At 37.1% G+C, this 16,683-nt stretch overlaps 1 protein-coding gene across 1 annotated transcript in view; it reads left to right on the plus strand.

Annotated features, from left to right (window-relative positions):
* SLC2A13 (solute carrier family 2 member 13) overlaps nucleotides 1-16,683 on the plus strand; it is a 359,809-nt gene that overhangs the window by 148,869 nt on the left and 194,257 nt on the right. Inside the window, exon 4 of the mRNA XM_035027907.1 lies at nucleotides 6,778-6,886. Coding sequence (XP_034883798.1) covers nucleotides 6,778-6,886 — 109 coding nt within the window. The remainder of the gene's footprint in view (nucleotides 1-6,777; nucleotides 6,887-16,683) is intronic.

Genomic DNA, 16,683 nt, shown 5'->3' on the forward strand with positions numbered 1-16,683 from the left:
AGTCATGAGCACAGAGCATGTTTATTACTGTAGCTTGAAAGTGCATGTTTTGTGTTTTGTTACACTGTTCACAGTTGTAATTTTTTTTATGCAAAGAAAAATCCACTTAAGTCTGCATATACAGTGCCTCGTCCTTTATGGCATGAACAAGAAGGTAGCTCGAGTCCTAGATCTACGTGCTTGTTAGTTTGTGAGCTTGGGAAAGTTATCTGCTCCCTCTGTGTTTCCTTTACTCGTTCCCACCAAATGCTCTTACCTACTTAGGACTCTTCTGATGGTGAAAATCGGTTCCTAAGGCATGAAGAGCTATTGAAATATTAGAAAATCCATTGAGATTGGAGCAGATGCCTTGAAATCCTCATTGATCTCTTGGTGTCGCTGTGGCTGACACACCTCTCCTTCCGGAAGGAGAGCTGCGTCCTCTAGCTGCGTCAGGACAGGACCGAGGACTGCGCTCATGGGTCCTTCCTTGCTCAGCTTGATTGTAGCCCAGTCGTAGGCCCCAAACTGGGGAGCAGGGAGGGTAATGTTTGAAGCTGAGCAGTGATTATCCTGCTCCCAGTGAGGGTTCTGCTTTTCTCCATCCACAGAGCATCTTTTCTTATAACACAGAATTTAGTCTGTGAAGCCTGCCAGCAGTGGGGAAGCCGCCTACAGTTTGCATCTTGTAGTTCATTAGTCATAATATGTTCTACTTCTTGTTCCTTAAGTTTTCTTTAGTACATGGTAAAATCCATAAATAAACAAAACAAAAAGAAAGGGAAGAATAAGCACAAGGAAAACCTCCAAGAGATTCCGAGGGTCCTGCATGCCTGTCAGTCCTCACTTGGTAATCTTGCCCTTGACTTCATCAGCCCAGTTTAATCAGATATTATTGTTGCTTCTTTTTTTTTTTAATTTTATTTTTTAATTATTATTATGTTATGTTAATCACCATACATTACATCATTAGTTTTTGATGTAGTGTTCCATGATTCATTGTTTGCGTATAACACCCAGTGCTCCATTCAGTACGTGCCCTCTTTAATACCCATCACCAGGCTAATCCATCCCCCCCACCCGCCTCCCCCCAGAACCCTCAGTTTGTTTTTCAGAGTCCATAGTCTCTCATGGTTTGTCTCCCCCTCCGATTTCCCCTCCTTCCTTTTTCCCTTCCTGCTATCTTCTTTTTTTTTTTTTAAACATATAATGTATTATTTGTTTCAGAGGTACAGGTCTGTTGCTTCTAATTAGTAACTCCTTTGTGCCCTTCACTTAAGTGAAGGTTATGATCTTCGACTATTTGAATTTTCTCCTTACCAGCCATTTCACCATGTCAGCCCTGTTGACGTCTAGAGTTTCTTTATTTGCGAAGGACTGTGTGTGTGTGTGTATGTTTTAGCGGCTCTAGTGAGGTACAGTTTACATACAATAAATGGTACCTAGTTAAGGTTTATAATTTGGTACGTTTTGACAGTTGTGTATGCTGTGAAACCCTCACCCCAGTCAAGATAGTAAACATGTCTGTCTGTACCCCTCAAAACCTTTCTGTCGTGCTCCTTCCTGACTTCCCTCTACAGGCAACTGCAACCCGCTCTGCTTTTGTCAAACCATTGAGACTTGGGAGGAAATTTTTAACTACAAACTCAGTAGTTTTAATAGGTTATACTAAAACAGGCTATTTTCTTGAGTTAGCTTTTAGAAGATTCTGTCTTCTGAATTATCTAGGATGTTGAATTTAATGCCATAAAGTTGTTCATAATACTCCTTTATTATTTTTTAAAATATCTGTAGAATCTGTGTCAATTTCACTTCTCCTACTCATGATATTGGTAACTTACTTTTTTTTTTTAAAGATTTTATTTATTTTTATTTATTTTTTAAAAGATTTTATTTATTTGACAGAGAGAGACACAGCTAGAGAGGGAACACAAACAGGGGGAGCGGGAGAGGGAGAAGCAGGCTTCCCGCCGAGCAGGGAGCCCGATGCGGGGCTCGATCCCAGGACCCTGAGATCATGACCTGAGCTGAAGGCAGACGCTTAACGACTGAGCCACCCACACACCCCAGTTTCTTTTTTTTTTTCCCCCCTGGTCCATCTGTGTTTTAGTTTCCTATTGCTGCTGTAAAAAATCACTACAAACTCGGTAGCTTAAAAAACACTAGAAATTTGTTCTCATGGTCTGGTGGCCGCACGTTTGAAATGCATTTCACTGGGTTGAAATCAAGGTGTTGGCAGAGCCGTGCTCCCTCCAGAGGCTCTCGGGGACAGTATGCTTTTTTCTCTTCCCAACTTCTGGTGGGAGCTGTCATTTCTTGGCTTATGGCTGCATTGGTCCAGTCTTTGCATTCATGGTCACGTTGCCTTTTATTTTATCCTGAATCTCCCTTTGCCTTCCTCATAGGAATATATGTGATTGCATTTAGGGCCAAACCTAAATAATCCAGGATAATCTGTCCATGTCAGAATCCTTAATTTAATTACATCTGCAAAGTCCTTTTATGTTATCTAAGATAATATTAACAAGTTTCAAGGATTAGTACATGTGCCTATCTATTGAGGGGCTGTTGCTCAGCCTACCACAGTGTGGCTCAGAATTTATTGATATTTTCAAAGAACTGGCTTTTGGTTTCTTTGATTTTTTTTCCCCCCCTTCAGCTGTCTTTTTGATCTATGTCATGGATTTCCGTTCTGCTCTTTATTATTCTCTTTATCTTGTTTATTTTGGGTTTCATTTGTCCCTCTTTTTCTGGTTTTATAAAGTGGAATCCAAGGTCATTGCTATAAATTTTCCTCTGTTTTGCTTTAGCTCCATTCCACAAATTTTCAGTTGCTGTGTTTTCATATTCTTTCAGTTAAAATACTTTCTAATTTTCCATTATTCCTTTGACCCATGGAAATGTGGTATTTAGTTTCCAATTTGGAAGGAATTTTCCAGTTATCTTCCAGTTGTTGATTTCTATATTAATTTCATGATGGTCTGAGAACATTCTTTGTATGACTTAAACCCTTTTAAATTAATTGAGACTGGTTTTAGAACTGAAAATATAATCTAGGGAAATATTCCAAGACATTTACCATTCATTTCCTGTTGGAAAGGATTCTGTATTGTGCTCTTGGTCAGTGGAGTGATATTTAAATGTCAGGTCAAGTCTTGATTGTGTTGTTGAAGTCTTCTCTATCTTTGTTGATTTTCAGCCTACGTACGTATTCTATGAGTTATGGAAAAGGAGGTGATGAAATATTTGAGTATAATTATGGGTTTTTTTATTTCCCCTTGCAGTAGTATCAATTTTTGTTTCATATATTTTGAAGCTCTTATTAGGTGCATAGACATTTAGGATTGTTATGTCCTCTTGATGAATTAATCCCTTTACTATGACGAGTTGTACTTTCCTGCCTTTTTGCATGCCTGATAATTTTTTATTGTGTGCTTGATATTATAAATTTTCTCTTACTGCTGAACTTTGTTCTGGGATGCTGTTTAGTGCTTGGAAGTAGTGGGGTCTTGATTTTTAAGCTGTTTTAGATGGTACCCAAGCAGTGTTTAATGTAGGACTAAATTTATACCATTACCAAAGTAAGACCCTTTTGATTACTCTTCCTTACCTCCAGGTTTTTCCCTCTGATTGGTACAAACAGGTCCTGGAGTTGATCTCTTTAATCTTTCTGTGGCTCTTTCTCCTGCCTTGAGTATTTCCCTCACACATATCCACTCAATGAAATACCCAAGAGGGCCTGCAGATCTCTGTGTCTCTCTCTCTCCTCTCTGGCACTCTGCCCCAACTCCAGCCACCATGGTGTCCCTGGATCCTGAGCTGCATCTTTTCAATTCAAGGAGACCACCAAAGTCTGCCTACCTTCCCCTGCTTGTATTGCAGCCTGGAAACTTTTTTTGAGGCATTAAACTTGGACAGTTGTTGTCGGGTTCACCCCTTTTGTTTCCTGAATCTCAGGATTCACTGTCCTTCATTGCCTGTTATCCATTGTCATGAAACCTGTTGTCTTCTACATTTTTCATGGCTTTCTAGTTGGTTTCATGTTGGAGGGAAATCTGGTAACTATTACTGCATTTTGGCTGGAAGTGGAGATCAACAGCTGGGATTTTATATAGTGTGTTTCCAGTACCTGGAAAAACGTCTCTAGGCTTGGCTCACAGACAGCTATTAACAGGAATGGCTGAACTTGTAGGACTGTCCTTTGCATTCTTGCCACTAGAGTACCTGCCACACTTGGACAATTATTGTGAAAGTTACTTAGTATGAGGTGTTTAGAAAGAAGGAAAAGAGGAACCCATTTTTGGTTCTTGCATCTGTTGTTTTAGTACGTGTTATATTTTGAGCCCTGTAGTTCTTATCTACTTTAGTTGTTTAAAGGTTTTATGTGTTATTGTGTGGGAATTTGTGTCTCAAAGATATATCTTTTTCAAAATTAAGCATGACATGTTTGTATACACTGAATGTTTTTAGTTACAAAAATCAAAAGAAATGTAGTAAGTAGAGCATGACATTTTAAATTTTCACTTATGAACATTCAACCAATTAATATTTTTGATATTTTTCTTCTGCCTCATAGCATCTGTAATATAAAAATTAATGATAGTTTGCATTTGTTAAGTCAGTTTTACTGCCTAATAAAGCTAAGTTTATGATTTTAATGAAAGGAAATTCTTTCATTTTATTTATGCATAATCAGATGTGCAGCTACTATGACCAAAATTTATGTGTATTTAAAAAAAGCCAGTCCAATAACAGAACTGCTGTTGTTTATTTTTAATAGGAAATCAGAACCAAAAGTAGGTTAAAAACTCAGAATTTTAAAAACTAGGAAGTATATATGTGATGTTTATACAGTAGTATATCTCTTGGTATTTTGGCAAGTCAAACTTTAATCCTAATTTGTCTTCATTTTTTCTTTATTTTCCTGCCCTCCAAAATCATTATTAGGTAACCTGTCCATCAAATCACTCAACAGTTTGGTAGTGAAAATAGATGCAGCTACCCACAGACTATAATAGATTCTTTGCACAAGGCCTATTTCTTATCTGTGGAGGTTACTAAAAGCTGAAGAAGGTGTTTTATTTGTTTTTGTTTTGTTGTCGTTTTAAATTTTCCATGGTACACCAAGTAAATGATAATCTTTTTCATTTAGATTTTCTGATTTATGGAAATTGGTAGATCTTTTTATGATGCTGTGTATGTTTTTTATGTTGTCGCTCACTTATAGATAGCTGAACTTGCAGGCAAACCTGCTCACCCTCCAGACAACTGATCCAGATATATTTCAATATTGTCACAGTAAAGCTTTCAAAATCGGCCTATTTCACACAGCCTTTCTGATGTACTGGGTTTTAATACTTCTTTACTTGAATCTAAAACAGTTGACATTTACAGTACTCTCTCCTTGCTTTCTAAATGGTTGTCACTGCATTAAGCTTTAAGTGACCATAAATGCTTCTCTGTCCATGTCCCTGTCTTACCATTTTGGGACAGAATCGTTTGCAGTAAATCAAGTCTTCATATGATTTTAATCACACCCATGTAGAGATGAATATTCTCATTCCTATAATGTTCAGTTCTAATTAATACCCTGGTTCGACATCCCATGTTAACTTTTATTGCCGAGACAACAGTATATTTTATCCCATTTTTGTGAACTAGAATATTAGGTTTCCAAAAGGTTCCGGAATGGTAAAATGTCCTTGGATTTTAAACTTGACTTAGTTTAGGGTTCACTAATGAAACTCCAGGAAGAATGCCTCTAATTAAGCAGTTAACATCCCAGTGATCCCAGCCATCTCTTCTAACAGCAGGAACGCCATAGGTCCAGGGGAGTCAACTCTGGCCCCATCAAGGACACTGCATAGAATGCCCCTTAAAGCTAAGGTGAAGGTGTAATTGAAGCACTTCTGAGAACCTAAGGGGCACTTTACTTAAGGCCTCAGTGGTTCATACCTACAGCTTTCCAGAATTGATCTAGAGTTCTGATAGACCAAGGCATCTGTGCCATTTGGAAAGCCCATTTATATTTTGAAATGATCATTGAATGCCACTGATGGAGCTATTCAAAATCTAGAAATAACATATATATATATGTATATATATATGTATATATATGTATATATATGTGTATATATATGTAGTGTATATGTGTGTCTGTGCATATGTATGTGTATATATTCCTATATAAAAGACTTTTTTTTTTCTTTTATTATCTTTTTGGATAACATTTATTAATAATATAAGCTATAACCAAGTCCTATGTCATGCCTAAATTCCTTAACTTTAATTGAATAGATTGGAGTGAATTTTGTTACTTAAGTAAAATAAATTGGAATGAATTCTGTTCCTTGTTTAATTGTTTTTAATGAATGCCATTCTTTTGGTTGATTAAAGCAATTTGCAAGTGACTTTGTAAGTAGTCCCACAATGAATGGATTTTAAATAATAATTAATTGCCAAGGAAGTGGAAAAAGAAGAGTAGTTAATGCAGTTTGTAGAGATTTAAGGAAGAATAATTTCTCACAGTTCCAATTATGTAGGTCTTCCTAGTACCCATAAATTGCTTTAACTTGAATTGTTTCTTGTTGCTTTTACAGTGTGAACTCAAATATATACTAATCTGTTTTAGAAAAGAGATTGTGCCCAGATTTCTGTAAACGTTTATATGTTCCATTTTACAATGCCCGGTCATGTTGATTTCACAGAGATTTGGGGAAATTGATCCTAATGGGAATAATTACTGTGGGAGCTAAAAATAATAGATGTGTCCTTCTTTTTCTTTCTTTTTTAAAAAAGCTGGACCTGTGATCTGCAGAATGCTGAGTTATCCCCCAACTCGCCGAGCTTTAATTGTGGGTTGTGGTCTACAAATGTTCCAACAGCTCTCAGGCATTAACACCATCATGTATGTATTTCTTTCTGGCTTTTTATTGAAAAGATTGTGAAGGAATTATTTTTCATGGAAAAAAAGAATAGGACTTTTGGTGATTTGTTATATTAATTGTGTAGGATGGATCCTCCTTTTGGAAGCTACTTTACAATTTTTAATCCTATCAGTGTGTGACTTAGAAGGAGATGATTTATTTTGTTATACTTTATTGGCTTTACTTGATTTCATAAAATTTTTCTTGTACGCCATCCAGTACTTCCTTATATTCTGAGCTAATGGATATATCATTTTCATAACCTATTTCTTGATGCTGGTCAGAAAGTGAAACAAGGGAATCACTGGCATTGTCAGAGATAAATGGGCACACAGGTAACTAGTTCTTTTCCTTTTGGGGCAGTCACTTACAATGCAATGTGATAAGAACGTTAATAGAAGGTGTTTATTACCACCAGAGTACAGTGGGCCAGATACAGAATGGGATCAGAGAAGTGGGGAAGACACAAAAATTTCCTGCTTGCTAGTTGTCAGACTAATCCCCAAAGTTATATGGGGGTTGGGGGTGGAGAAGGATGAATAGTAGGGGTTGTTCCATGTTTCATTCATTCAACATTAAACCCATTTTTTAAAATTTTTAAAAAAATTTTTTTATTGTTATGTTAATCCCCATACATTACATCATTAGTTTTAGATGTAGTGTTCCATGATTCATTGTTTGTGCATAACACCCAGTGCTCCATGCAGAACGTGCCCTCCTCAGTACCCATCACCAGGCTAACCCATCCTCCCACCCCTCTCCCCTCTAGAACCCTCAGTTTGTTTTTCAGAGTCCATCGTCTCTCATGGTTCATGTGCCCCTCTGATTTCCCCCCCTTCATTCTTCCCCTCCTGCTATCTTCTTCTTTTTTTTTTTCCTTAACATACATTGCATTATTTGTTTCAGAGGTACAGATCTGAGATTCAACAGTCTTGCACAATTCACAGCGCTTACCAGAGCACATACCCTCCCCAGTGTCTATCACCCAGTCACCCCATCCCTCCCACCCCACCCCCCACTCCAGCAACCCTCAGTTTGTTTCCTGAGATTAAGAATTCCTCATATCAGTGAGGTCATATGATACATGTCTTTCTCTGTTTGACTTATTTCACTCAGCATAATACCCTCCAGTTCCATCCACGTCGTTGCAAATGGCAAGATCTCATTCCTTTTGATGGCTGCATAATATTCCACTGTATATATATACACCACATCTTCTTTATCCATTCATCTGTCCATGGACATCTTGGCTCTTTCCATAGTTTGGCTATTGTGGACATTGCTGCTATAAACATTGGGGTGCACGTCCCTGATGAACATGGATGCAAAAATTCTCACCAAAATACTAGCCAATAGGATCCAACAGTACATTAAAAAGATTATTCACCACAACCAAGTGGGATTTATCCCTGGGCTGCAAGGTTCGTTAAACCCATTTTTGACGGCCTATTTTATACAAGACACACAGAACTGAATAAAGTAGACATGCTTCTTGGCCTCACAGCGTATATAGGCTGATGGGAGAAACACATTAAATAAATTCACAGTTTAATGTAGAATTTCAAATTGTGATAAGGGCTATGCAGGATTATTCCAGTCCTCCACAGAGTAGACTTTTAAGATCCTAGGTAATAGAATGTGGGTTGTTAGAGGAAAGTCATGAGTTTTGCTGATAAACTAGTTGTTGGGTAAAAACCTGCTAAATCTTAGAAGTTTCTCCCCACTATCTCTTGGTGAAAATTATTCATCAAAAAATATAAATTATGTAAAATTCAATTTTACTTCATAAAGCATTTTTGTACTTAGGACTTTTGATATTTTCCTTTGAAGTTACTTGGGATATGATAACTTATTTAGTGATCATTTGAGAAGAGTGACTTGGTTAAAACAATCATTAAAAATAGTAATTAGGGCCCAGTGACCCATTAGATTAAATCAGGATTTGTTAAGAAACTCCACTTTAAAGATTGATTGATTGATTGATTGATTGATTAAGAGAGAGAGCATGTGAACGCACATGTGTGAGCCGGGGGAAGGGCAGAGGGAGACACAGAATCTCCAACAGACTCCTCACTGAGTGTGGAGCCCAATACAGGTCTTGATCTCACAACCCTGAGATCATGACCTGAGCCGAAATCGAGAGTCAGATGCTTACTGACTGAGCCACCCAGGCACCCCTGTGAATTTGATTTTAATCATAATCCTTGATAGACTATAACTTCCTGGATTACATTTTTAATATTTGATCCTCTCCTCCTTCCCTCTAATATGTACTTTCATTTTTCATCACCTTTATCAGCTCAATAAAGGCTTGTCAGTAGAGTACCCAACATGTTTGTTTGTTTTCTGGATGTGGTATACCATGACTGTTCTGTGTCCACCATCCTAAGTGTGGTGATGGAACAGAATTGTAACAAGGCTAACACCATGCTTTCAAATAAGGCAATGCAGTAATATCCTATGTGAATATCTATTTTATCAACCTAATTTAAAATATGTTCTCTGTTACTGAAAATCTTTTTTTGTTCTGCCCTTTTCTGGGCATTTAAATTTGACAAAATGAATTTTTCTTGTATTTTTGTATTCCTATAAAACATCACAAACAGGACCAACTGTCTTTGATGGATAGTGGCTAAGGCCGATGTGCCCTAGTTGAAATCACTGTCATAGTCCATTCGTAGCTATCTAGTATAAACTGTGCTAATGAAGGTTTCCAGATTTTAATAAGGCGTTCATTTCTCCAAATACTCAACCTTCTCACTGTGAGATCAAGTGAAATGGGCATAAGAATTCTGATATTCCTTAAGATTTATGGTAGTCATTATGTGCTTTGCTTATCACAAACTGTACGTAATATAGGTAGTGTTGTCCTACAGCTTTTGCTTGCAGTTGAGTATTTATCCTGGGAAGTAGGAAGAATAAAATAAGGTAAGTGATGGCTCGATTTAGATTGCTTCTACATGGTGCAAAATAGCTGGCCAACTCCCTAAAGAAATTAATAAGACATTTTAATGTCTGGAGGTTAGAGGGTTAGACACTGAAATGATTCAATACCTATGACAAATAACTGTTGGTTATTCATAATATACAATTTCAAACATTCATATTTTAAGCCCATGAAACTCAGTGTAGGTCTTTCATTATAATAGACTTACTACTGTCATCATCTGGATGGAAGATGACTAATCTGGGACTCATACATAATGTATTCTCTTCTACTCTCTCTCTAGTATGTAAAATTGGTGTGTGCACATGTATTTTTTTCCATTCTTAAGATTCAGTAAATATTATCATAAATTATCTAATTTGAAATAACCTCTTAGACTCTAATAGTTTATTTTTTGTTGTTTTTGGTAGGAAATATTAATTGTATTTTTTTCTTATTTTGAAAATGTCATTTTGTTAATTGGGAGTTCTGTTTTTATGGATTTTCCATTATGTGTATTTCTTTACTCTTACTCTTTCTTTTCAGCTTCTTCCTGGCTAAGTGGGAAATAAAGTAGGCAGCTGAAACCTAATAATCTGTAGAAGTTGAAATCTTTTTGCAAAACCCATCTTTCACCCCAAAGTTTGTGTGAACCTGAAATAAGAGGTATTTTGAATTCTATTTCTCACCCAAGAAAAGTTCATAGAAAGATCATATAGAAAAATATTGAAAGATAAATCATCCTTACAATTACATTAGATGATCTTACCATGTTTAGGTTTCTCTCTTTTCCCTCATAGGATTTTTATTTCTAGCTCCTTGACCTATTTAGTATCCTATCTCAGTCAAGGAAATAGATTTTCTTCTTGGAATATTTAATTTTCACATCCTCTACCATGAAAAAAAATACTGTGTTTGTGTATAGTGTGTATATGTCTAAGTATTTTTATTTGTATGATAACTTAGATTTATATCCTAACCTATACTTTATCCTCTATCCTATTGAACAGAGGACTTCTAAGTTATTAAAAGTATAACATACTTCAGACGTTACATTTAACTCTTAGAAGAAGCAATTTTCTAATGACAGTAATCGCTTAATAATTTCAGACATGCTGAATAGACTATTCTCTTTTCACAGGAGAGAAAGAACAGAGCAAATGGAGTACTAGCTTTCCTGATATGAGAGTGTTGATATTATGGCACTGTATGTCACAGATGAATAAAGTATTTCCACATGCGATTAAGGAGAGGAGTGATAGATGAGGTTGATGATAAAGTGAAGGAAACTCTCTTAAATTCTCATTGTGATCTACTCTAAACTCTACTCATAAAGTCAAAAACTTTCCATTTTCTAACAGATTTTATCTGATGAGTACTAATACTTGAACCCTTCCCACATTATTATTACCACAGCCAAAATGTGTTTATATGTGAGCAGGAGGGAGAGCGGGAGAGGAAGTAAGAAAAATAAGATAAACACCTGTTTCCATGGAGGTCTGATAGCATCTTGCTTCTTTTGAGGAACTTATAATAAGCTATATCTTGATAACATTCTGATGAACATATATCAGTCTATCTTGGACAGATGGAAGTTATCAGATTTTTATCTGAGAAGACCAAGTGGTTAAATGGCTCACTTGAAGGTTACACAGAAGATCAGTAGTAAAGAGGAGAGGGAAATTCAGAAATTTAAGCTTCTGAATCAGCTTCAGCTAAAAAGGATTGTGAGGGGGAATAAATTTCTTTAGGATACTCTGTGCCAGTCATCTACTTCTAAGCTATTCTTCTCTTAGATTAGGGTTCCCATATTTATCTCTTCCTACTCTTCCCTTTTCTATTAATTTAAAGTAGGGGTGGGAAATAGGCATTTATATTGGATGGGCAGTCACTCTTACTTCCATAACTGCATTCCCTTAATCTCCAGGTGATCTCTTCTTTTGTCCTATTTACAAGAGATAATAAAGACTTTTGGAAAATATGTCCTTATAATAATAAAGTTAATGGCTATCACGTATTGAACATTAAATACTAGATACTACTCTAACATGTATTAACTCACTTAAATATTAACAGAAAAGGAAAAAAAAAATAGGACAGAACTGTTAGCCCCTCTAATGGTGTAATTATGTGAACAAACATTTTTACTGCTTTATGTATGTAACACTATAAAGTATTTTTGTAGACCTGATCTTTCTTGACCTTCCTTAAAATCCTGTCAAGTAGGCATGGCAGCTCTTCTGTTTATTCTCTAGCTAAGGAAGCTAAGGCTTAACAAGTGCAGTGACTTGTCCGTTGTCATTTAATAAGTTTTAGCACTGACGGTGGAACCCTGATTTATGACTCCTTATCACATGAACTACTGTGGTTGGAGAACACCGAAATGCCCAGAGTTGACTGTTGAAAGCTTGTTTGGTGGTGATGTAAGGTAAGAAATCTGAGTTAGTGGAACTCAGTACCATCCAAGGATAAAAAAAAAAATGTAGAATGTGTGCTAATAAGTGGCATCCATCTCAAGAATCATAAATCTCATCAGATTCTTTTATCTGTTGGTACCCAGTTAAGGCCTTTGCTTTATACCCTGATTTAGAGTTCTTGGACAAGCCAGCCTGATGGTTGGGTGAGTCATTTATATTTGTTAGTCATTTTTAATTAGTTTAATTTCATAAGGGCAATATTTCTGAATGTGTTCCATTCATATTTTAGCCTCAACAAGCTCTCCTAGGATAAAAATTTATATTTTTATATTTTATATTTTATAATTAAAAAATTATCATGCAGTCAGGAAACATGGCACAACAAGCAGGCATGGCCAGATGGTGGTAAATGTAGAGAAAAATAAAAGTGACAAGAAATAAGAAAACAATAAGGATTGATGCATTCTCCTGCTGTAAATCTGAACCAGAGGTGAGGGTTTGCTCTCTGTGATCTTCAGCAAGCAGGATGAATGGACCAAAGCATCTGCTCCCTAATGTGAGCCTTCCCCTCCCTCTGCCTCCTCAGTAGGACTCTGGACATAATCCAGAAAAGCTGTTGAATGATAGTATGCTTAACCTCGTTGGAATGTTTCAGGATGTGTGTATTTGTAGTTGTTTGTGTTCATTGGATGAAAGGGATTGAGTCGATGAGAATATAGTTAAGGTTCATGGTTCACTCCTTTGAAAGATGAGTTTAAAGTGTTGGGAAAAATACTGACCCAGGAATCAAGAGAGAATTCGTTTTAAGATCTGTCTCCATGGGGTGCCTGGGTGGCTCAGTTGGTTAAGCGACTGCCTTCGGCTCAGGTCATGATCCTGGAGTCCCGGGATCGAGTCCCGCATCCGGCTCCCTGCTCAGCGGGGAGTCTGCTTCTCCCTCTGACCCTCCCCCCTCTCATGTACTCTCTCTCATTCTCGCTCTCTCAAATAAATAAATAAAATCTTAAAAAAAAAAAAAAAAGATCTGTCTCCATGGTGGGATTTTAGATGTGCCAGTTACTTGTCTTCATTCTAATTACCTATCAAGTGAAAGTAGATTAAAGTGAACTTTAATGTACATTTGAATGAGAAAAAAAAAAATGGAGTTTCAAGTAAAGTGGAAGCTAAAACATTTATGTTTGAAATGCTTTAAACCTTTCTTGGATGAAAAGTTATCAGACTGCAGGAGATCAGTTTTAGTCTAAAAAGAAAAATGTATTTTGTTGGCATAATTTTTGGAAGATTGATTAATGCTTACCACATGCCAGTCATTGTCCTGGATGCTTAGCTTCTTATATGTTAAGACCACATTTTTATTTCCAAAGTATATATTTTTTAGAAGGACAGTCTTGGTTATAGTTAACTGTACTTCTTTGCTCCAAGATTGAGTAGCAAACCTATAACCTGATGTGAGAGAACTTTCTGTGGCTTCCGTGATGTTTTAAGGGAAGGCTCAAGCCCAGTGAACTTCGCTGGCCTCTCGAATCCTGTACAAGGGAAAGGATGCAACTTCGACCTCTGGAGTCTAAGGCCATTTTTGGTGACAGATCACTATCTTACCGTATAGAGCAAAGCATTCTCATCAGATGAAGCTCTAGACAGAATGGCTTTCTAGTGTTCTAATTGCTTCCCATTTCCCTGTGTATATGTTGTACACCTATCTTAATTTGAGTTCCCCAAAACAGGCCCCAAGACAAAGAACTGGTTTCAGGTGATTTGAGGGCAGTGGGGGAGATGAAACCAAGAAGCCTGAGTAAGAGAGCAGAGAAAGTATGGTAGGGTCAGGGATACTGTGAAGGCTGTGCTGATAAGCAGTTGATCTCAGTCAGCAGTTAGAGCTCAATCCTGCCGAGGAATAGTATAGAATGTGCTTCAGAACTCCTCCAGGACTATTTCTTCACCATCCCCAGTCCCTCAATATGAGCGTCATGCCTGCAGTCATTCTGGGGGTTCCCTGAGCAATCTCTCCTGGGGCCATAGCTCTCGGGACTGAAGTAGAGAGACACAGGGAATTTAACTAGAAACTGTCAGATTCTCCATTGAGTTTCCATGATAACTACAGGGGAATTCAGAGAGGGGCCAAGAGCATAAGGGGCAGGGCATGAGGAGCATCTGTTTAAACTCTTGCTGTGTCTTCAAATATGTGTAGAAATAAGTTTACACAGTATGGATATGGATTTTCTTAGTATCTTAACATAGTTATAGCAAATTAATGTTTAGTGAAAAAAGGTCACTAACCATACAAAAAGTAAGTAATAGAATGAGAGCTTCGTAAGAAGTAATGACAGTATATTTCCTTGAATATTATTATCTTTTGGAGGTATTTTTGGTATAATTCACAAATAACTTTGTCCTGTCGCAGGATTCTTAAAACTACATCTGCTAAAGTATTAATTTATTCCTTGAACCAACATTTACTATATTGTTGATAGAGCTTCAAATATTTGGAAACTATAATTCTTGTCATTGAGAAGTCTGTAGTCTACTGAGCAGTTAGACATAAATACTTAAGATGCAACATAAAAGCCAAATTAATAAGTTGTAGGAACACAGAAAACAGATTAGTTTTACCTGGAACATGAAGAGAGCGTACATAAATTATTTTTTGTTATATTTTAAAAATTTCTTTATATGGAGTTGTTTTCTGGCCAGAAATGTGGTATACCAAATATTAACACAACGTTTGAAGTTAGATCTGAATTTGAATCCAAACCTAGTACACTTGCTGCGTAAACTCTACATATTGCTTTAACTTTTGAGTCTCAGTGATCTAGAAATCAGGAAAAATACCTCCTACAGTTCTTACAGTGGGTAGAAGAGAATAGTATATATGGTTCAGGCCCATGGGAGGAACAGAGTCCATGCTAGCTTCATTTCTGCTCACTGTGTATTGCATTTTGTGAATTCCAGGGAATTTGCGGGAAGCAGGGACATTCCACAGTTAACGCATCCTCTTTGGCCCGCACCCATTAATCCAGGATTTGAGCAGCCTCTGCAGATACGAAATTGTTATAATATCCTTCTTTCATGCATTCTCTATTCTCAGAATATAGAAAGGAATTATAATAGTGTTTTTCTTCTAACTCATGGTTGTGGAAGGAGCGTTGTCCACTTCAGTATTATATGTGTTCTTTTTATCTTAAGTCAGGGAGAAAAGACCTCAATGACCTTTGAATGATCAGAGCTAATAATGCCTCCCTAGGAGGTGGGAGAATCTGTGGCTAACTATACCCCATGTGGCATGACTTGTGGTTTACATCAAAAGATTATTATATTCTTTTGCATCCTTTCTGAATCAGATGTGAATTTAAGGTTCTGTGGCAATTAATGGAGATTTATCTCCATGGTTTGTTAAAGTATCAGCAACTAAGATTCTGGGTTCCCCAGGACATATTTGGTAATATAAAAACATGAGCTCCTTGCCTACCCTTTCTCTGACTCATGTTTTGCTGAAAGGTAAGTAAAAGAAATAGAGATCCTGTGAGGGAGTTGAAAACAGCAACATGAAATGCGGGGCTGTGCCCCAGGAGATAGGTTTGCTGTATCCATAAAACAAAACCTGGTCCCCCGTCATATGTGGATTTGAGAGTAATCAGTCTGCTTAATTCCATGTAGACGATTTTAAAATTGTAGAAATGTTCACTTCTTTATTCGTTATTTAAACAAATCGGTGGAAGGCTCTCTGCCAGGGATTAGAGATACACAATATGACTTAGCCCATCCCCAGGGAACTTTGGTCTTTTCCCCTCATCTTTAAAAGGATATGCTGCCACCTGTCTTGAAAAGTTGCTTTGAAGATGAAATGAGGCAGCAAAATGCCTTTTGTATCCAAGGTAGTCAGATGATGTTAGGGGGTTTGATTCTGCGGTCCACACTCAACATTTGTCATCCTTTCAGCAAGGTAGGTGTCTAGACTCTTGTCACATGGGCATGGTTCTCTTAAAAGTTTTTCCTTTCTTGGCACATCAAAGCATTTCATCTCGAGTCTCCTTCATGACTTTGCCTACTTGTTTTGCACCTTAATGTCTGTGTTCCCCGGGCCTTGGCTTACAGCTCTACTGGAGATTTCGTCCACTGTCATGGTTTTGATGACAGATTAAAATATACAGAACTACATGTGAGAGATGACCTCACCTACATTTCCAGATCAGAACTGCTCTGAGATACACAATTACATCCAACTGCTGGACATTTTTACTTGGATATCCTACTCTCACTGGTCTCTTCGTGTACAAAATGAATGCCTACCATTTCCCTCCACTTCTGCCTCTCCTATCATCCCCATTGTAATGCAGAGTATGACCAGTGGTTGCCCAAGACTGTATATGGGAGCCAACCCTTCCAAATCCAACCATTGCAATTTCCTTCCATTTTACTTCCTTTATATCTTTTATAT

The sequence above is a fragment of the Mirounga leonina genome, unplaced genomic scaffold, assembly GCF_011800145.1.
Source record: "Mirounga leonina isolate KUSES-001 unplaced genomic scaffold, KU_Mleo_1.0 Mir_201, whole genome shotgun sequence".
Lineage (NCBI taxonomy): Eukaryota > Metazoa > Chordata > Mammalia > Carnivora > Phocidae > Mirounga > Mirounga leonina.